The following is a 22,690-nucleotide window of genomic DNA, read 5'->3' as shown; positions in this document are numbered from 1 at the left end:
CTCTGAGAGAATATAAGTCTCTTTTTTTTAGGCACAGGCAATAGTTTATTTCCTTCTATTATTCAGATATAGATAACATCAGACGTAACATATAAATCCTTTAGCCAAGCACTAGGAATTGAGTTTTGCACACTGTACCTGTTGTATCATTTTTCAAAACGAAGAAAGTCTTGTTAATAGTTCCTGAAGTTAGTAACAATGTTTCAAAAGAAAGAACAATTATGCATCAGTCAGCCCCTTCTCTCCCTCCCACATTTTCACTCAATAACCTTCTGTGGGAAAACCCCTGAGAAACCAGAACCAGTAGTGTAGTGACAAACACATACTTCTGAGATATCTGGCTTTAGCCATATATCTTTCTCTTAACTTCATTTTAAAACACAGCTAGGAAACACCCTTCCCCAGTACACCCTGTACCCCACTTTAAGGTGGTAATATAACATAATACTCCACAAAGTGTATATCCTTTCTCCTTTCAATGTCTTAAGGCAGGGGAGGAAGGGGACCAGCATTTTTCTACTTTACTGTCTAGGATCAGAACGCATAGCAGTCTTCAACACTTATTATTTAACACAAGACAGGCTCTCTTTCCATCAGGCTTAAATTAAAGTTTTATGAAAATGCAATGCTTTCTGCTTTTATTTAGAGTAAATGCACCAAGATTAATTTTAACAACTACGTAAACACATACCTCTCCAAGGAGCAGTAGGTGTAGTTTCTAACCCATGCTCTAGATACTGTCTAAGCTCTCCGGCATGTTTTACAAGCAATCGTAACAGTCTGAGGGTTGCCATCACAATAACATCATCGGTGCTTTGCTCAGAAGTATTTCTTAAATGTAGCCTGGGATCATCTTCATCAAGTGGAACCTTGAAAGAAAGAATTACTCCTCTAAGCTAAGTTTATAGTTCATATAATCATTTAGAAAAGTTTTAACTGGATTTCCTCATCAGTACAAACACTAACCTGACCAGCATTGAGTTTGAGAAAAGTAAAGTATGCACTGCAGGAGAGTTTATACAGGCTGAAGATTCTGTCTACAACTTTCCTCCACACTTTAATTAACCCTTCTGTTGCATTTTCATCAAGATCTGAAAGCCAGGGACAACTTGTTAATAATTGACGCCATATAACATCCACCATATCATCTTCTTCATTGTCTTCATTTTCAGTGATTTGTAGAGTCATATCTTCATCCTACATGCAAATAAAGCGAAAACAATTTGATCAAGTCCTCCAACCATTTCCACAACCCACATTAGTTCCTAATGCGGTTTTTGTCATGCAACTGCTTTACTTGATAATATTCTCACAGTCCATAGAACAGATGTATTACCATTTAGCTAACAGATGGTTTCTCAGAGAACTCTTGTACTGTACGAATTTTAACCTCAAAACACTTATAAGAGTTAATATGAATCACAAGTAGAGGAAAAGTAAGGTTCACTCTGAGGCTGAACATTTTTCAAGCAGGCAAATATACACTTACTTGAATGCCAGCTGGACGACACACTGCCTGCCCAAGAATCCCATAGATTTTCTCTTTATCTTCCTCTGCAATGTTGTCGGGAAGCAAGTTCTGAACCTCTGATTTTTCCCGGGGCAGCAGACGAACACCTTCTCCCTGACTGTAACATTTAATGAATTATTGATCCCAAATAAATTAGTATTTGTAGAGCTACTGAATGTAGTAAGACTGTATATATAAAACTTCTTGAAGAAAGAAATCTTCATTCTTATCTCAGAATTAAAATCACTTTTTACAGAGGGCAAGTAATAAAGAAAATACTCAGTCCTCTGCTCACATGTGACTTCAGACCACAAAGAACAGTAATCATAAATAGAAAACTATGGTTTATCTCAAGAAAACTCATTGTGGTGTATAGATTTAAAACATTAGGATGAATTTACCTGGCATTATCAACTACTTTCCGGCCCCATCTATAAGCCCAACTAGCCAGGGCTGCCCAAGACTTGGCTACTTCAGGTGCCTGTACTGAAGACAAGTGATATAGCTGTCCCAAGATGAAGTCAGGTTCTCCAACTCCAATATTTACTGTAATGGGAGAAATAGAGCAATAAGTTATGATGTAAAACCTACTTCTGATTTCCCTAACAGAAAATAACACCAAAACATTTTAAGTATGTAGTTTTTTCAGTCAAGTTAATGGCCAAAAGTATAAAATTTTCGTAAATGCAAGTATTTTTCAGTTCTAACAGTGGCTGCAAAACAAAGAATACTTTTCATTTGCTAACAATCACTGCTTACAGTCTACAATTGTTTTTGCTTTCACAGAAAGATGTAACTTAGGCAAGGACTCACGATGTCTAAAAGAGCAAGATGCTTCAGAGACCAGACTTATGAAGCATCTAGGGGAGGGCATTAGTGTTTGTTTTCTTCACCATCAAGTCAGGAAGCACCTATTGCTTAATATCCGTTATCAGATCTAACAGAATTCTGACTCTGCATGAGAGGAATAAAGTTTTCTTATAAAATGCATATTTAAGCAAAGAACTTTGACATCTGAAGAAAGTCAGCAGAAAATTAGGAATTCAAGTACATTTTGTGTCAACAGAAGTGTTCAAATATTGTATAAAGATCATGAGAAGAACTAAGGTAACTGCTTTTCACACAGATCAGGGCCTTCAAAATAAAAATCTTGTCAATGCTTGATCTGAAAGATCTCATTCAAGCTTCAGCAAATACAGGAGCTGAAAGCAGACAAAAGCAAGGCAAAATTTATTATCCTCCTCATAGAAAACTGGAATATGTTTATTTTTTTTCCAGGGCACCATCACCTGAATGAGAAAAAATGTGAAAAAAACCCCACGAAATATCACTATTAAGGTGTTTGGGGTTTTTAACTGCAGCTACCTATTGCACAAACCAGACTGTTCATACATTTAGGAAAACAAATACACGAGTAATGGAGCTCTTACTCTTATCAATGTAACTGGTCCTATCCTTCAGGGGGGATCATCACTAACTAATTTAACAACAAAAAAATAAGGAGAACAAATCTACCTGTAGATTCACTTTCAATCCTAGGATATTCTTCTTCTAGTGTATTGACAGCTGGGAGATCAATCAAATTATATATGTTTTTAGACAAAGTAGAGAGACCAGTGTGATTCTGCTGCTGTCGCGCTCTATATACTTGTTTTAATTGTCCCGAAATCTCTTTCCATTCTGCTTGAATCCATTTAGCCAGTGTGAGAATAGATTTTGCAACTGCATATTCAGCTTTGGCAGATTTGCAAAAGGATATGGCACAAGAACTCAGCATTTCCATGGCATGTGTTGACTGACCTGCGTATTATGAAAAGCGTATCTTCATTAGAAGATTAATTTTATTCAAAACACCTCTCCTGAACTTCAGCATGTTTAGATACAGCTTGTAACAATATATTTTTACAAAGTATATTCTCTTTTGAAGTTAAAAATTACAAGCAAACAAAGATTTGTGAAAACACTTTCAGACTGAGACAACAGTTAATAGGATGACACCAGTTCCTACTCGTACTGTCCTATAACAATATTTTTAAGGTCAGGGGAACTGGTCTAGTTACAAAAACAGGAAGCTCAAGGATCTACAACACAATTAGCAAATACTCACCTGCTGTATATAGCAATTTTGTTTTCTCAATATCAAGTTCAGGACCCCATTTTTCATCTATCTGACCTGGTGCAGACAATTTCTTAAAGTGCTGGACTAAGTCTTGTGCAGTGGTGGTTTTTCCTAGCTGAACTTCACTGCATTGGGCAAGCAGTCGCGTAGCTAGGGCAATATTTCCTCGCTTCCGTGCAAATTTTGCTGCTGTTAAGCCTAACTCCATTAGATGACTTTTAATTGGGACTGTTGGCTCTGAAGAAAGCAAGACATCATAAACAAAATTATTAAACAAACAATAATTGCACCTGGGCTACACAAATGATTTCTGCCCAACATATTTTGCACATGGTCATCAGTAAAAAATTGCTCAGCTCTTTTATATTTCCTAACACCTTCCTCAAGTTTAGATTACTTCATTTCTGCCTAGAATATTTATATAACCTGCCTGAAATGAAAAAAGTTATATCCATAGATTATCTGCTGGGCAAAATAGTGATTTTTTCTTCATAAATATTATTCTTTACTAAGAAATCTACTTGTCCCCTGATACTTCTTTTTCCCAATTATCTCTTACCATACCACACATTTACGTGGCTTTCAGGATTATTTTTAAAAGACCCATACTTAATAGTCCTGAAGTGTTCAAAAGGGAAAGAATTTAAAGTATGAAGAGATGAGCAAGTAAAGGGCAATTAGAAGAGTTAGTATAGAACTGCTAATCTTTTTGGAGTGTTTTTTTCCTTTTAACACTGTCTATGTTACAGTAGCAATCAAGACCCCTGTTTGTAGAGCAAGACAGCTAAGTAACTCAAACTTGGCTTTAAACCATCTTTTAAACCATCTAATAGAAAAAAGACAACTGCTGCTCTCAAGAGCAGATTTTAGTTCAAGTTCTGCATTTACCTTTCATAACACTAAAATGAAAGCTTATATACCTTTAAGTTTTTCCATCAATTGATTCTGGTACACCGTGTATCTCAGTGCATGCATCCATGGCCTTACATCATGCTGTTTGCATGACCTCAAAGCATCATTGAAGAGAGGTATCAGACAGTCCTGAAAGAGGCATGGAAGTCACATAGTTGTCATCAGAGACATCTTTACTGAAATGTATTTTTCACTTCTTAAAGCCAAAGACCATTTTAGTGCAGAGTAAGCATCATTTCAAATATGTTACACAACTCTATATGGTCAAGTTATATTTCAAAGAACAACGCCAAGAACAGCTCAAACTCAAGCAGAACTGTTTTCTGAACTATGTGATTAGAAATTAGAACTAGATCATTGATGCTGGTTGAAGTTTGACATGGAGTTTTTAACTGCTGCAGTGATTGTCTTTTGATAAATATTTAAAGTTATTTTCAAATAACTTACAAGTGTGCGTTGTAGGAATAAGTTTTACAATGTATTTGGAGAAGATATATCAACACTTCTCTAAAAAGCAACTATCAGTAAAACTTCAGAAATACTAATGTATTGTTAATTGAAAGATATGGTATATTTATAATTATATATAGCTATATTACTATATAAACTATAAACAATATTTGTAACTATAGAAAGAAATCCAACTGAGATTTAAATCTAAAAAAAAATTGGGTCAAGGCCCATCAGAAAAATGTCTTTTTACAGTATTATTAATAACTGTCAAAGCAATTAATGTATGTTCTGTTTTCAATACTTTATGACATGGAGAAAGACATTACTCCAATTTAGGTTTTGAACAGAGAGATACCTCTGATGTCAGCCTGTTGGACACAGTGTTTTCCAAAGCAGAAGAACAATACAACTGAAGAGTGCTCAACACTGGTAGAGACTGAGACACAGTGAGTGTGGAAAGTCTTAAAGGTCCAATAGCAATTCGTGATGTTTGCTTTAAGTACTTAATAACATTTCTGAAATAGAAGAATCACAACAGTCATTTTTGTTTAAATCTAGACTTAAAAGAGTAAACAGTGATCTCAAAATTGCTGAATAAAAAGCAAATTCACCATCTTCAAAAGATATTACGAGAAAAATCTTGCAACATCACACACAAGTTGCAGTATGATATTTTATTGTTAAACTGACCAGAAGCAGTACTTTATTAAAGAAGTTCATAATCTGCAAAGTAGGGTACGCAACGTTTTTAACAAACTAGAACAACTTTTCACAGTACAGAACACTCATTCATTCATAGACCACTTCAACTTACTCAGATATTGACTGCCACTTTTGCTCCTGTTCTATGTGGTTTACAGCTGTTGCCAGACATACTGAACTTCTCAAAAGCTGTACTTCAACTGCTTTTTGAAGTTCTCTTGGATCAGGACTTAACATATTAGGAAGGAGTTTCTTCATGTCTATATGGGAATAAAACAATTGAAACCAATTGGAACAGCCAAATTTTACCAAAGCATCATCATCTCAGAATGTATTTTTGAAGAGCAAGAAAGTTTGGAAAAAGAACTTTTAAAACATATGTATTTAATATGTATTTCTGTATTCATTCTTATTAGAAATTGATGATAAGACTACTTATAAACAAACACATTAGTTCCAGAAAACACACTTGTATCAACATACAGAATGACCACTGCCAAGTGGTTATTCTTAAAGCTCAATTTGAAGATCTATATTGAAGCTCGATTCATAAAGGTTATGATCAATTCACTGAACACAGTACACTGCATTCAGGAAGAAGTTTCAGTCTGTCATTCACAGATACAGACACATGAAGAAATATTTACTTTTTATTTGAAGCAATGTTAACTTAAGCATTTATACCTATTTTTTCTTTGGATCCCCCTGCAAGTAGGTTGATATTTTCTCCTGGTAATAATTCTAGTTGTTCAGTGCATTCAGCAAGTTGTCCAGACTCAAAGCTGCTCAAAGATCTGCAATTCAATGTTTACAGTTTTATTTTAATGTTTCTTCATTCCAGTTGCTAAATCTTACATAGAAGAAAGACTTGAGCCTACTTAAAATCCTACAGAATGCTTATCATTAATACTAAGCAAAAAATACCAATTTTCACATAGATCAATAAAAGGCAATATTACTGCACCAAAAGAATACATTCAATATCAAAGAGAAAGGAAAATACCTCTTCAGGTATGAAGCTTTTCATATTATCATTATACTATATATATAATACTCTTCTACCATAGTCAGGAAGAAAAATGTTGACTGGAAGAGTTTAAAAACAAGCAAAGAACCCCCCCAAACTTTGCCCTCCCCACCATGCACAGAAAGGCAATTTCTGGGGCAGAATTTCAGGAGGCCATGGTTTCAACTCTTCAGTTTACATGAAATTACAGATTGACATATCATACAGGTCACAGATTTTACAAAATTACATTGCTTAACAGACCAAAGCTGCAAATTTAACTTTTCTTTTCCCACTGGAAGTAATTTGGGCATCGTAGACTTTTACAGAACTACACAAGAAAGTACTGGAAGGTTAAGAGCCTTCATGGCTTAGAAGGCTCAAAGATTCTATATTCTTGTTACTATTCACTGAACCCAAGTATCTGCATTAGAAAAGGAAGAAGAAAAAAAATCAAAACAAACCAGAAAACCCAAACAAATCTATTCAGCGTGTGAAAACTCCCCTTTCTGATGAATTATTTTGATCCTCATTACTACAGAGTCTCTGCACAGCCTGGTCAGGGATGTAAAAGTCCAAGTGCTATGCATCCCCAAAGGCTCTTTACAGGACTTTTCTGATGATATAGTATCTTTCTTCCAGAAATTATCTGGATGAAAAATAACTCAAACCAGCAACAGTGATGCTTATCAAAAGTGCAGCAGCTTCACTTTACAAAAACATGAACATTCAGAAATGACACATTTTCACATCCATAACAAGCACTCACTTTCTTAACAATTAACCGCACAGCACTCTGGGTTATGCAGTAGGCAAAAGGCTGCCCTATTCTCTATCAGAAGTAGTCACATTTTCAGACCTGGAAGACTAAATTTCAAATACTTCCTTTTATGCTTTCACTGTCAAGTAATGAAATTCAGCAAAAAGGATTTTACAATTTTTACCACAATAGCACAGGGGTGGAAGGTAACAGAGTTGCCAAATGAAACAGAAAGGACCCTTACACCTTGAAGGTTTCTGTTTCAAGGACAGATACTTTTTCATGAACTAGACAAATATCAAGGGTTAGGAAATACACACAAAAGCTAAAATTCTAAACACTATTAAAAAATATAAATTTAAAGCAGCCAAGACCACCTCCTTAATATGCTTTTTACATTAATAAAGGAAAACATTCCCCCTGCCTTCCAAAAACACAACTGTCTTCTTATCACCCCTCTATTTCAGACATCTAGCTTCTAACAATCCGTAACAACTGTAATATTCCAGTTCTAAGATACTAAACTCTAAGATACTGTTGAAAAAATTAATTATATCCTTACTTTATGTAGTTAAAATCTGCTTTCAGATTAATTGAGGTATTACTATTGCTTTTCTTCAAGTCATGGACCATATTTTGCCATTCCTGAACAGCAGACCAGTCAGCAATGGAAATGTAGCATTCACATGCTTTGTTACCCAAGTAGTTTATAACTTCAGGTGAAGAGTCACTTGGCTTAGTCAGAACAGTTTTTCTAGTTTCTCCTGTGAAACAAAAAAGTATATATGCTTCAATATACATTTATACTTATGTATTTTCAAATAGCTATTCTATCACTCAAATGTAATTTCCATGTATTTTCTCAATAGTTTCCTCAATAGTTTCCTCAAATAGTTAAGCAACATTTGCAGTATTCTTATTCCACTTATCTTTCTTATAAAAAAAACCAAATTTTTCAAATGAGGTTTTGGAAATAGTCCATATTTGTAAAGAAGTATCAAAGCAGGAAAACAGAAGAACTAAATTAGGAACAAAGAAAGTCCCTTTTCAAAGAGGAAACAAAAGTCTCAGTAGTTAAAAAAGTCCAAGTCACCAATGAATTTATGATACAATCATACACACTAAGCCTCAATTTATGATGAGCTAAAATAATTTAGAACCAAATCAGTAAGATACAGAATATTTTACCTAATATTCTTAGTTTCATTCAGCTAGACCTCAATACTGCAAACCCTCATACTTACACCTAACATTGGCTTCCATGCCATTAAGGCCAGGCTGGACAGTCTTGGATGGCATGTTCTAGAGTGAGGCATTCCTGCCCATGGCAGGGGGGTTGGAACTAGATGAGCTTAAGGTCCTTTCCAACCCAAACCATTCTATGATTCTGTGATTAAGTGACATTAAGTGGTTCAGTTAACTAGAAACAGGTTTTCAGATTTAAGAATTAGACACTATCATTACCATGGCTGTATCACTGGACGTTCTAATTATATACAGTTACAAGATTGTATTTCTCATAAAAAGGAATACTGACCATTCAAGGAATGCTTTGGACTGGCATTATTCACACTGTTTGAATTGGCCAACTTCAGAACAGTTTTGTCGAAGCCTGTTATGCAGCAATCCACTCCTGTCATAGAGCACAGGTGCTCCTGGTATTCCGCAGTTGCTTTTTCAAACCTTAAATGGTTTTAATATTTTAGTCAGCATTTCACAGAATCTTTTCTTTTTTTGGTAAACAGACTGTATCTTAAACATTCCTTTAGCACCATACCCAAAAAGTTCACATCACCTTCAGCAAAAGAAAGGGAGTAGTATTGAATACAAGTTTACCAGCTAAATTTTCAGTTACAGCAGAATATAAGAGGTTTTTTATTGAGGTTTTAATGCCAACTTCAAACCAAGTATAGACTGAAGGAGATAGTTTTATATCCTGTCAACTTTTACATGGATGAGCAAAGCTGAATGCCGATTAACTACACATCCTTTAATAGACGATTGTATAACAGGGTCTAGGGCAACAATTCACACCTTTAACTTGACATTTGTGAGAAGCTTCTCACATATTATAAAGCTGCATATTATTTTAAGAGTCTTACAAAAATGAGGGAAAGATAATTATAAATACAAAACCCTACTTTTTTGTTTTATTTAGGGATTTTTACATGATAGGTAAATAATGAAAGGTATCCCTTTTTCATTTCACATGAAAGAAAGGATGCATTCCTTTAAGAAGATGAAAACACTAAAATGAATGCATACCCTATCTGGAACATTGACCCACTTATTTGTATCTGCAGCAAAGATTCTACTTTAAGTAGATGTAGAAGCCACTTTTTCAAAGCTGAACTAAAACTGCAAAGCATCTCCCTCAGAGTCCCTCTCTTGGCAAACTGTGGCAGGTATCAGATCACAAAGTTGGTCAGAAACTTCATTAGAAAATATTTAAATTATTAATATTTTGCAATGGAAAACTAAACACAATATGAAAATAGTACTGTTGTGTATGAAAAACTAAGGGAAAACCAGCTTAGGAACATCATTTATATTCAAATCCTGCTAATTTAAACTAAAAGTTAAAACAGAAATGCTGGATGCACTGGGTATCTCTGGAAGACACAGTGACTAACTGAAAAAGAAATCAGATCAATAGCCTTCATTCACACCACAATGTAAAAGATTCAGATGTAGAACTACATGCAAAAAGGAAAAAGTACCCAAGTTAGTAACACCCAGTTAGCTGAGAAAACTTACCGTCCTTCTGCTTGCTGAGCTACAGAACTGATCCAGGCAAGACTCTTCCCAACTACAGCAGAAGACCACACAGCAATACCCTGAATAGCCTCAGGACAATGAAGTTCACATAATGCTTCTACCAGCATCATAATTGTCACTTCCAATTCATTTCCCTAGAATCAAACCAAAACCTTTATTCAACAAATCTCATATAACAGTTATATACATAGTTAAGTAATTGGATATGGTAAAGTAGAATTTTATTATATGCATCTACAAGTCAAATGCTCTGCATATCCATCCATTAAACTGCTTTCGGAATAGCAGGGGAGCTAAGGGAAGAGTCTATGCTGTGAATCCACAGCCTGAATGTCAATAGGTAGCTACCACTACATGATGGTCTATACCTGTGTAAGTATGAGAATTCATAAAGAGGCAGGAAATAACAATTACCCATCAAACCTCTTCTGTTAAAATATTTAAGCAAGTCAAGTAATGTACTGAAGAAACTATTCAGCCTTTTTAAGTAGGTTTAACCACTTTATCCACTCAACCCACCCCTGCACGTATCTGCTGGCTACTTAGAGGAAGGATACCTTCACAACACGTCCCCCTTCTGCTCATACACAGCTAAGGAAAGACATTACGCTACTACAAGCTTGGGAAGGCCTCACACTAATACAACAGCAGTTTCGTAAGTTTAAGCAGAACCTTCTACTTAAGAAATTGTTAAACACAACTTGTGAGTGAACTATAGCCTTCATGTAATACTTCACCATACACACACAAAGTGCATCCTAATCTCCAACCTACAGTAGCACTTAATCACAAAAGTTTGTGAACACTGAAGTGAGAGTTTAAAACATGGCTTTACATTACACAGTCTTTTACAGACCAGTTGTTTTAGTAACTGTTGATTGCCTTGCTTAGTTCTTCTGAAATACCCTGGGAGTATTTTACAACAGTTTACAATTTTTACAAACAAAGAGTTTGAAAAGAGTACCTGAGAGAGACTATTATTAGTTTTCATTTCTGTGAGTAAATCAAAGCCATGCCTGACTGTCACAGCAGGCTGGCCAGCCAGCAATCCAACTCTCATGATGGAAAGCCTAATCCGCGTTAGCCAATCTTGACACGTCTGACGATTAGTATAAAAGAACGTCCTGATAACCTTTAAAGACAGAAAAGGTAAAGTTTACAATACCATTCTTCTGTGTGAATCCAGATAGTTACATTAAGTACTTAGTATTTGTAACAATCAAACTCAGGACATGTGTCTTTTCTCCCATTGAGAAAAGACTGGGAGATCAAGAAAGAGGTAAAATTCTGCATCTTTAATTTTATTAATGCAGATAGTCTGAAATGATGTGTAGCATGCAACTGTCCAGGCTTAACAGCAAGTTAAAGATCTTGAAATGAACCAACTATAATTATGTAATTACCAGGCATTGACATGGCAGTAATATAACAGCTTATTTCAACAGTGAAGAATGTTTTGCAGTGAGAACTACACAAAAGGGTATGGTGGTCATAAATAATTACTATATACCTCAGAAAGCAATTTAAAGCCTCAAATAATTGAGTTACTTTAACAAGACTGTTGACAATCTGCAAGTAAGTGACCGCTACAAATTAGAGGTACTACAGACTTGCTTAATTCACATCACTATACAAGCTGGTAGTCCAGAAGTAAATCCTGGTTTTCACATTTTCTCTAGGCAAAAACCAAAGCCAGATGAATTAAGAGTCTCAAACTTTGTTTGAGAAGTTCTGCTGAAGTTCCATGGTTAAGAACCAAACAAGCCTCAAAAACACTGCTCATTCAGTAGACTGTTTCAAGTAACATCAGCACTGTAAGACAAACCAACCTTGGGTGGAGAGGTAAGGGCATTGGCACATCCTTCATAAGCATTGTACATCAATTTTTCCAAGTTCTCCAGATACTGTAGAAGGAGAACAAGCCTAAGCTGGTTGCTACTGTGTCCTTCGTCATTGTCTGCAGTAGTCCACTGGCTAACATCTTGGTCGGGGTTCAATGTGTGAGCTGCAAGACTCCTAATAATACCTACACATTTTACCAAAACATGGGGAAAAAAAGAGTTACCAGACAGTATTTTGTATAAATATGTCAAGGTATAGCAATGCTATCTGAAAACGTCTCAAAAGTTTATAGTAATTATACAACCACTCTTCTGCCATTACATGTCTTGATGCCTTAGTCAAGAACATGCTAAAATCTAAACTCAGTGAAAAATAACATCATTGTGCTCCTTGTCTTGGACATGAATTTCATCGCTGAGCAACCTTACACAAAAAAAGTCCCATGAAAATAAACCGTAGCTTTTATATTACCTTCAATTGTTTGAAATGTATCCTGGGCTCTACCCAGAGGAGTTCGTAACTTTGAAAGAACAGTAAACTGGGCTGCTTCCCAAACAGCCCATTGCCAAAGAACAGCATCAGTCTTCAACAGATTGCGAGGGATGGTTGGTTGATCTCTTTTATCTAGTCTTTGACAGCTATAGAATAATCTTTCTAACCAATTATCCTTCCTGAAAGAAAACATGAGTATATCAACACAAGTTCATGTGGAAACAAGTTTATACTGCACACACTTCAGCTCCCTATTGCTCTCCAACAAATCTCACAGGATTATTTCCAAGCAGCAATGTACATAGGCAAAGTACAATATGCAAAAAGCTGTGTATTTAAAGATATTTATAAATACTTATGAAGTATTAAGAAAAAAATTACTGAATGTAAAGCCACATAATCTCAAAAGTTCTAAAATAAATACAGCTTGAAATTGTTTACTATGATTTCAACATCCGTGATTTTCAGTTTTAAAAGAAGTTCTTACCCAGTTCGGTGAGAGTTTCCATACAAAATAAAACTAATGACATCAGAGAAATCCTGTGGGTGGAATGTATTACTTGGAGCTTTACTCATATGACTTCTTAAAGCCAAAGAAATTTCTTGTATTTCTGTGTGAGTACGGTTACTGCAGGGACAAGGGGAAAAAAAGAAACCAAATCATGCTGTAATGTACTTGAATAAAAAAGTTGTGCAAGAAGTTACACATGCACACATACATGTACATGCACAATGACTGGAAATAAGTGTACTTTTTAGGATCAAGACAAGTGCTTTAAGAGTTCACGTCTTTGAGACAAACTGCAAAACACAATACTGATAACACGGAACTTGCAAGAATTCATATTTCATAGAACCACAGAATAGTTAGAGTTGGAAAGGACCTTAAGATCATCAAGTTCCAACTCCACTGCCATGGGCAGGGACACCTCACACTAAACCATGTCACCCAAGGCTTCGTCCAACATGGCCCTGAACACTGCCAGGGATTGAGCATTCACAGCTTCCCTGGGCAAAACATTCCAGCACCTCACCACCCTCACAGTAAATAATTTCTTCCTTATATCCAATCTAAACTTCCCCTGTTTAAGTTTTAACCCATTACCCCTTGTCCTATCACTACAGTCCCTAATGAAGAGTCCCTCTCCAGCACCCCTATAGCCCCCCTTCAGATACTGGAAGGCTGCTACGAGGTCTCCACGCAGCCTTCTCTTCTCCAGGCTGAACAGCCACAACTTTCTCAGCCTGTCTTCATACGGGAGGTGCTCCAGTTCCCTGATCATCTTCATGGCCTCCTCTGGACTTGTTCTAACAGTTCCATGTCCTTTTTATGTTGAGGACACCAGAACTACACACAATACTCCAAGTGAGGTCTCATGAGAGCAGAGTAGAGGGGCAGGAACATGTCCTTTGACATGCTGGTCATGCTCCTTTTGATGCAGCCCAGGATACAGTTGGCTTTCTGGGCTGTGAGTGCACACTGAAGCCAGCTCATGTTCATTTTCTCATCAACCAACACCCCCAAGTCCTTCTCTGCAGGGCTGCTCTGAATCTCTTCTCTGCCCATCCTGTAGCTGTGTCTGGGATTGCTCCAACCCAGGTGTAGGACCTTGCACTTGTTGTGGTTAAACTTCATTTCATATTTGCTGCAAGAAGTGTTGTATCACACTTGTTAATTACTTTGTGTACTACCTACCACTCTTAAACCTGTAACACAGTAGAACAGATAGCAATACACTTCATGCTTTTAAGACAGTGTAATGACATTCAAATGGCATTAGTTTTTAAGTAACTGTCACTGAAGAAACCAACCATTCACTATATTGAAGCTAATCTGAACAACTTACCTCAACACAACATCTAAAGGAATTGACTTCAGAAGTTTTCCAAAAGTCTGCCTAACACGAGCACCGCTATATACTAGTTGGACACGACATACATCAACACACCTGCATCAATCAAAAAGAAAGAGGTGATAACATTTCCATTAACAGCATAACTAAAGTAAAATACAGAATTCAGCACAAGTACCTTTGTAAAAGGTCATCTGGAAGGGAGGAAGACAGGGCATGGAGACTACTACATGCTTGAAGACAGGTGTTTGTATCTTCCAGAAGGGCTGAATTAAGGAGTTGAAGGAAAAAAAAAGTTATTTTTGCTAGAATTAGATAATTTCTGCATTATTCTGGTTGTGGTAAAACATCTAAAGATGTTTTAACAGCATATCTGGTAGAAGGAAACAGAGGCTTTAAGCAATACTTTTCTATTGATTTCATTAACTGGTTTTACTATAACAAGTACATGTTTAATGACAAAAAGTCACTTGTGCTATGTGTTACTTGTAGGCCTTTCCTGGCAGCTGACGTATTTATCCTTCTATGGTTCATACATGGAGATTATACACAATACATTTAAATAAACCCTAAGGTAGAGTTAGTAACTCCTGGCCTTGGGAAGTTACTGCTTTTGCTAGTAGTATCCTGCTAAAAGCATTAGTTCCCATATCTCTATTTCCAAGTTTTGAAATTCAGAACAGCACATCACATTATGGAATGGTTCTGCTGCTTTTGATAATATAAAATGCAATCTTACAAGTAAGATTCGGCACATCACTGACATTTTTGGTAAATTAATTTCACAATCATAAGCTTTAAGAGAAAAAAAAATTGCAAGTTTTTGTACTATACAAACTGAAAGCATCCCTAATGTAAATGAAACAAGTAGCTACAGCTATCAGTGGTATATGACAAGGTCGATTATGTACTTAATTATGCCATGTAGAAGACATGTTCGAGTATGGTAAAGTAAAAAGATGTGATATCTTACTGTTTGCTAAAAGTCCTTTACAAAACTTATGAAAAGATGGGAGAGAAAATAATGGTGCATATGTTTCTGATTTTTTCATCAGAACAGCCACTTCCAAAGCCCACGTCATAAGAAGTTTCCTTCAAAAAACAAAAGTATTAATCACTCCATACAGTTACAGAAAGATACCTTTCAATGTAACTTAAACTATGTCACTTTTCAGATGAATATTATATCACTCATTTTTTAAACAAAACGTTTCTTAACATTAAAAATGTCCCTAACTTTCACAGCATTTAGGTAACAGAAGATTATAACTATTGTAAAAGGGTACTTTCAGTGAGTAAACCCATTTTTGCAGTAAAGTCCAATAGCTCTGCTTTTAGTGTATAGATCTTATGATGGTTTCAATTTTTCTAGTCTTCACACATAATAATGAGCAGCTACTTTTTCCACAGGTATTTTGTTATCAATTTTTTTTTTCCAAGATAAAAAACCACAAACAAACGAAGTCCAAATACTGGAGTGGTTAAAATTTATGCCAAGATGAAAATTATCCTGATTACTGAATTAAGGCATTCTACTGTGGAGGAAGACTCCTGATTAGTAAGAAAATGCTGGTTACCTGGTGTCTTGAGTAAGGTTATCCTTCTTAAGCAGTAACCCCAAAAGGTTTAGTATGATTGAGAAATGCTTTTTTGTTGCTGTGGTTACAGTACTTATAACTGCTCCATCAAACAGAGAGGGAGAAGAAGAACTGAGGCTACTGGATATGAAATGGTCATGCCTGAAAAGGCAAGGAAAAACAGAATATAAACCCACCCCCAGATTAGGGATACTTCCTTACAGTATTGGGGGGAGGGAAGGAAACAACAACACCCCCCCCCAAAACAAACAAAATCCCAGCAATATAAGTTAATGTACACCCACACAGTAACCACATCATGTCAAAACCCAAATACTTTAATCACTGGCCTAAAAGAACAAAGCTACAATTTTACATCACGCCATGCAGCCCAGTAACCCAGTTTTAACTCCGGCTGATAACAAAAACTTCATGAAAAATCATTAACCCCAAGAAATGTACAGAGTAACAGTTAAATTAGTTCCCTTACTTTGCCAACGTTTGGTAGCAGTAAGGTTCAAAATGTGTTTAAATCTATTGTTTACATTTCATTACCTCTCCTAGATCTCACAGTAAGCAAAATAGTAAATAATCTTTCTTTCTTTACTTTCAGCAGAGTTCTCCCTCAGTTATCTCTATTCAAACACAAGACTTCTAATCTGCCTTTGAATAAAATGCCAAATTTTAAGCCAGGATATGCTTTCTTGGCTGAGATACAGACTCCCTGCAATTAATGAAAGTAAAAACTGATTAGGGAAGTTTGGACAAAAGCTTGACTGTAATAGCCTATTTAAGTTAATCCCTCCAACAATATATTCTACTCAGACCAGTCCATCCTATTGCTTTTAAAATACTGATGAATTATTGATCTTCATACCTGGAACAGTGTGAATATAACGTATAGAGTACTGCATACTGGACAGCAGGAAAATGAACTGCTATGTCACCATGAACAATCATCAGATTTTTACTCAGTAGTGCAAACACAGTCGGCGAAAGGGCCCACATCTATAAAATAATTGTAATATAAGCAAGAAACATAATAAATAGGATCTATTTTTAAATGAAGTTTCCATAACAATTATTGTGATTTGCCTCTTCCCATGGGAAATAATTTAACTCTATTAATTTTCTGGCCTTTATTGTAACTCCATTCTTTCCCTTTTTTAAACATCATTAAAAGCAGTTTGTTTTATTTGGAGAGATATGGAATAAATGTTTTCACATGGCTCATACAACCAAAGGACCACTAAAGCTGCTTTCATCTGTCTTGGCTTTTAAAAAGACATTACTATGACAATCAGACTCAATCGTTAACCACCCCAGTAAGATGCTCTTCCCTAAAAACTGCATTTCATTATGCACCAGTTAGAGATACAATCCACACATTTTGTTTCATACAATCCACGCATTTTGTTTCACACAATCCACGCATTTTGTTTCACCTAAGTTTTAATATTGGAAGTTTTTCTATGACTAAAAACCCCAATTATTTTAATTACACGTATGTGCAGTCATGGTGAAATACATTATGGTATATTTTAAGTAAAAATTGCACAAGCTTTAGCTGTAGATTTACTCACCCCAATTAATGAGTTTTTAGCATTTCCAATAGTACTTAGAGCACTGAGGTCAAATATAACAACAAACTTTGCATTATCCACATTGAGTATACGCTTCTTGAAAGAGTCATGCTGGATTTCAGAACAGGCCTCAGGAAGATGTAAACTATAGAGAAGACTATTTAGAGCACAGGTCATTTCTCCCAGAATCAACCTGTAAGCAGTCTCCAAAACAGGAATGTTCTTCAGGCTCAGTACAGCTTGGTACACAGCCTGGGCTGCTGCAACAACCTTGAGAATATAAAATAATTACAGTAATAAGTGGTAAGCATAAAATCCTAAAATATATTTATCACCAGTGTAGAATTTAAAGTTATGCTTCTTTACCTATACATAGGCTAATCCGATTTAGTTTTCTGTAATTAAGAGATACTTATTCAAAAAAACCTATTAATTACTTTCTGGATCATCCATATAACACACTGAGTATGAAAACCACATCAACTAAGGAATTATCTACGTGGTATGATGGCCAGCTTATCAATTCCTTATCAAATCTAAATGCCAAAACCAAGAACTACCTACATCTGCCTTTTCAAAAGTTTCACAGATATCTAGCTATGATAAAAAACATTTAAAATGAACACAGTTGAACAGCTTAATATTCCAGGAAATACACAAAGGCTGTTGTAACACACCTGTAGAAGTCACCTTACCTCTTTCTCCTTATGATAACGAAGAACAAGTAGTTTAGACTCTGGTATAAATAATTTCTCTACAAATGATGAGGGTAGCTTTGTATTAATTTGTTCAACAATCTGGGGATAAAAATCAAAATTGTAAATATCTTTACCTGAATTTTTATTAGGTTGTTAAAGACTAAATAAAATACTGCTTTTCTAGCTTGTATACACTACATCTAGGAAAAAAACTGCTTCCCAGTAATACAGATATCTAGTATTTCCTTTCCCAAATTCACTTTTATTAGTTAGAACTAATTCTCTAATTTAGTTCCAAACATTAGTTCACAGAGAATTAGTTATTTTCAGGGTTTAATGGCACACCTGAGACAAAGTTGCTCTTTTAATTTAGATCCTTGTGGGTTTAGGAGTTTGTGGCCTATACAACCAGATCTATGTTTTGAAGAAGCCTGATTTTCCAGATCATGGCATAGGTAGATAAATAGAACATACCAAGCACTAAGATTCTGAAATTCATCAGGTGCTATTGTCAACTGCAGAGGCCAGAGAGTGTCACTGTTTAACAGTCACGCCAGACAAAAAAAACCAACAAACCCATACCAAACCAAACCCCCCCAGAAACCCAACCCAATACTCAGGCTAAAACTACATGACAATTTAGCAACAAGACAAACACATAAACGAGCTAGTAGCATAAGCTTTAGAGAAGAGAGTACAAGCATTTAGAAGAGGAATTTCTTGTCTGTGGTCAGGAAGAGTTCTAAATATTTATCTAATACACACAAAAGAAAAGCAAGGTTGCTTAGAAAATTGTATTTTCCAATGCAAAAACCCCACAATAATAAAAATATGTACAAACCAGTGTCAACAGATTCAGGACTGAAATGATATAATCAGTGCCACAAGTCTGACAATTTTCCATTTGATCTAATCCATATGTGATGACCATGTCACAGTGTATGGTCATGCTTGGATCTAGGCTGCCAAGTAAAACACCAACACACTCATTGGCAGCAGTAAGTACGGCTTCAGAAAAGAACACTTGGTTTGCTGCAGTCACACATCTCATTACTCTGTACAGAACCTGGTAAATTAAAAACATACCTAAATTAAGATCCATTAAAAAGAGACAAAGGCTGCATTCTATTTTATTACATTCACATCTATCTGATACCCTGTCCCATAACCTACTCTGCAACTTGGTAAATTCTGTCAATACGATATTCTGAACAATGCATCATGGCACTACACTTCAGAATTATAAGGCAAAACAAACCTCCAGTTGTCTGGTTTCCTACTCAGTTAAAGACCTGAAAAGACCTAGAAAAACTAAATTAATTATTCAGTGTTCTGTTCAGTTGCAGCTGATGTCAACAGAACTCCTCGTGTAAAAGACAGACTAGTTTTCTTTTGTCACAAGAATTCCCTGCAGATTAAGAGACAAGTTACATAACTCTTTTGGCTTTAATTGGGAAATCCACACACTTTCTTACCCGAGACTCTGCAAAGGCGTAAGTTCCTGTTGTGCAGCACAGCAGCAACAAGAATTTGACTGCAAATATTTTTACTTTTTTTTTCTTTTTTTTTCTTTTTATTTTATTTTCTCTCATTTAACATCCACCCCTTTATGGTTTCTGTTACAGAAGTATAGCAGCTACTTAGAATATTATATAATACTTATTCCAAGTTTACACCATCCTATACTTCACATAGGAAGGACTTCACAGGAGGACTTTGCCATCAGATCTGGTGGATACAATTTCAGCATGGACAAGACCCCTACGTTTTATAAAGTCAAACTCATAACACGAATTCAGCTTTTATAGCGTCATAGCAATCTCAATAAAGGTAACATTATGGTTACAAAGACATAACAAAAGCATAAACCTAGCTATGTGAAGTTAAAATGCCTAAAAATGTTACTTTCTGCTATATACTCCTCCCATGTACCAATACCACAATCTATACCTTAATACCTAATAAAAATACATTTGCTCAAAGCTGAGCATATACATATTCACATATGAGTCACAAAATCCTAACAGACTCAACAGTGAATAGCATCATTGTATGGTGATAAATCATGTCAGCAGCAATAAAAAACAGAAGGAAAATCTTGAATTCTTACATCGGTTACATATGCTTCCGTAATTGGTGGTCCTCTAATTGGGCTGAAGCGTTCCCCAATACTCCTCACCACAGTACTGAAAACCCGAAGAAGTGCAGCCAGTTTAGGTAGAGATACTGAAGGAGGAGGAATATCTTCATCTACAGACTCCCCAGAAGCCACATGGCTGAGGTCCTATAGCACAGAAGTTTTCTATTTCAGTACACATCATTAACAGCTATAATACACATATAAAAGATCAAAGTATGAGACTGAAAAGATTTTATCTATTTACAGACATATTATAGATACATTTATCCAGTATCTCTAACCTTACATATATATGTGAAGATGGGATAGAGTCACACAATGACACTGAGCAAGCCACAGAGCAGTAATGAGATGCTGCTCATTAGTTTACCCACTGAAAAGGGGTACTCAGGCTGTATCTTGTAAATTAAAGCACAGACTCATGATGTTCCTGGCCCCTAGAACATGATCATTCATACTGCTGAATGTACAGGTGTCTGCACACTTTTACCACTCTGCCAAACAATTCCCATCCACAAACTGGAGTGAAAACCTTTGAGTGGCCATTCCCATCACACTGTCTACATGTAGCTATCTTGATCTGGAGATCATGAGTTTACTGGCAGGCTACTTCATGCCAGCTGGCATCAGTGCCTGGGAACATTCCAGACGTACTGATCTCATTAGTATAGATATAGCCTTGGTCTACCCCAGTGTGAGGTAAACACACACATGGAGGAACCACCTCCTCCATGATTTAAGTTAATGTGTTATCTTAAAACTCTTCCATGACTAAGAATACACACGTTGTCCAGTTCAGCAGACAAGTTGATAAGCAGCGACTTACTGCCCTGACTAATCACTTTCAACTCTGTGCCTACAGTCACACGCACATTTCTGTGTGCTTGCCAATGCCAAAAAGGTCTGTGAATCTTAAGCTGTATCATCAGAAGCCTTATGTATACATAAGTACATTAATAATATCAAATCATTTATCCTACTTTGAATGAAACAGATTAGCTGGAAGTACAATTTCACCTATAGGAACTGCATGCTAACACATATAATATAGCATGACGTAGTTAGAAGCATATATATATATATATGAGCACCTTCAGAAAAAAGCAACACTCCTCCCTAAAATCCAAAACTCTTCCTTTAATGCCAGCGTCACATAACCTTTACACTCTTGTTACCTAGGCAAAGGTTACAAAGTCAAAACAAAGTATGTTACATCAATATACTTTGGTGTTCTATCAGATCCTGCCTCATTATTTCCTGCACAGTATAATTTGTTACTTTAGTAAAAAGACAAATTTATCATTAATCTCCAGAAGCATCAAAAATCCCTCTCTCCAGCAGCAGTCACTACTTCTGATAAACTCTGCAGCTGGACAATTGGAGAAAACACCAACAAAAGACTGGGAAATGTCTTTACTGCAGATATTTAAAAATTAAGGCATTCCTACTTGGTTGTTTTCAGTTTTATTATATCATCTTCTTCTCAACAAATAATGGCTGAAAGCCTGGCTATGATCTTATGTAAGTAGTTCATGAGGATTAGTGTACAATTGTTATTGTACATGTCTTTAGTATACTCAGTAATTTGATCCTCTTTTCCCCAGAAAAACCATATAATTTTATTTTGCACAAATGTGATACATCCATCAGAATCACAGTTACAGATTTATTAGGAAATCTGTAATAGTTCACTCCGGTATATACCATGAATTCTTGTTTACCTCAGCATAGGCTTCCATATCTTCTAAAAACTGACCCAAGAGCGTGGTGGAAAAAGTAAGATCAGCCACCCAAAAGGGCTCCAAGCTCTGCAGCCATCCTATATAAAAAAAAACAGGGCAACTAAAACAGCAGAACAAGGTAACACATGAAACCTAAATCTTAGTTGCGTATTGCTGCGGTAAAAGCTGCTAAGGTAAGAGAAGGTCATCTGCATCAAAATGTTAAAATGTAGTTTTTAAAGTAAATCGTATTTCCCTCATTCATCCCTTTGATAAATTCATTTTGAGGTTCAGTCCTGCCCCACAGCAGTTAAACATTAATGATGGAATCTAGGGCTGTGATAAGGGAACAGACTTGATGTGAACAACTCAAAGACAACTGCTCTGGCTATAGGAAGAAACTTCCCAACTTCTTAAATGCCAGTACAGTATCTATCACAAAGATTTTCTAGCAGTACATAGGAGAAAATATATTCTTCCACAGAGAATATGTTAAGATCTGTAAACTTATTTACAACTGTTAAGAAGTTAACAATGCATAACT

The 22,690-nt window shown here is 35.9% G+C and overlaps 1 protein-coding gene across 1 annotated transcript in view; it reads right to left on the bottom strand.

The window, feature by feature from the left end:
- The window catches only part of SMG1 (SMG1 nonsense mediated mRNA decay associated PI3K related kinase), a 66,508-nt gene that overhangs the window by 21,168 nt on the left and 22,650 nt on the right, over nucleotides 1-22,690 (bottom strand). Inside the window, exons 9-35 of the mRNA XM_034065245.1 lie at nucleotides 22,147-22,244; nucleotides 20,396-20,569; nucleotides 19,127-19,351; nucleotides 18,283-18,384; nucleotides 17,588-17,857; nucleotides 16,882-17,012; nucleotides 16,005-16,166; nucleotides 15,401-15,519; nucleotides 14,606-14,693; nucleotides 14,422-14,523; nucleotides 13,062-13,202; nucleotides 12,554-12,753; nucleotides 12,070-12,266; nucleotides 11,205-11,372; nucleotides 10,220-10,374; nucleotides 9,000-9,145; nucleotides 8,025-8,226; nucleotides 6,381-6,490; nucleotides 5,809-5,956; nucleotides 5,350-5,509; nucleotides 4,550-4,670; nucleotides 3,618-3,866; nucleotides 3,026-3,310; nucleotides 1,912-2,056; nucleotides 1,490-1,628; nucleotides 967-1,197; nucleotides 692-869 (exon numbers count right to left, since the gene is read on the bottom strand). Of these exons, the coding sequence (XP_033921136.1) occupies nucleotides 692-869; nucleotides 967-1,197; nucleotides 1,490-1,628; nucleotides 1,912-2,056; nucleotides 3,026-3,310; nucleotides 3,618-3,866; nucleotides 4,550-4,670; nucleotides 5,350-5,509; nucleotides 5,809-5,956; nucleotides 6,381-6,490; nucleotides 8,025-8,226; nucleotides 9,000-9,145; nucleotides 10,220-10,374; nucleotides 11,205-11,372; nucleotides 12,070-12,266; nucleotides 12,554-12,753; nucleotides 13,062-13,202; nucleotides 14,422-14,523; nucleotides 14,606-14,693; nucleotides 15,401-15,519; nucleotides 16,005-16,166; nucleotides 16,882-17,012; nucleotides 17,588-17,857; nucleotides 18,283-18,384; nucleotides 19,127-19,351; nucleotides 20,396-20,569; nucleotides 22,147-22,244 (4,446 nt within the window). The remainder of the gene's footprint in view (nucleotides 1-691; nucleotides 870-966; nucleotides 1,198-1,489; nucleotides 1,629-1,911; nucleotides 2,057-3,025; nucleotides 3,311-3,617; nucleotides 3,867-4,549; nucleotides 4,671-5,349; nucleotides 5,510-5,808; nucleotides 5,957-6,380; nucleotides 6,491-8,024; nucleotides 8,227-8,999; nucleotides 9,146-10,219; nucleotides 10,375-11,204; nucleotides 11,373-12,069; nucleotides 12,267-12,553; nucleotides 12,754-13,061; nucleotides 13,203-14,421; nucleotides 14,524-14,605; nucleotides 14,694-15,400; nucleotides 15,520-16,004; nucleotides 16,167-16,881; nucleotides 17,013-17,587; nucleotides 17,858-18,282; nucleotides 18,385-19,126; nucleotides 19,352-20,395; nucleotides 20,570-22,146; nucleotides 22,245-22,690) is intronic.

This window comes from Melopsittacus undulatus, chromosome 8 (assembly GCF_012275295.1).
Source record: "Melopsittacus undulatus isolate bMelUnd1 chromosome 8, bMelUnd1.mat.Z, whole genome shotgun sequence".
NCBI classification, from domain to species: Eukaryota; Metazoa; Chordata; class Aves; order Psittaciformes; family Psittaculidae; genus Melopsittacus; species Melopsittacus undulatus.
This window is presented reverse-complemented; position numbering and strand designations above follow the sequence as displayed.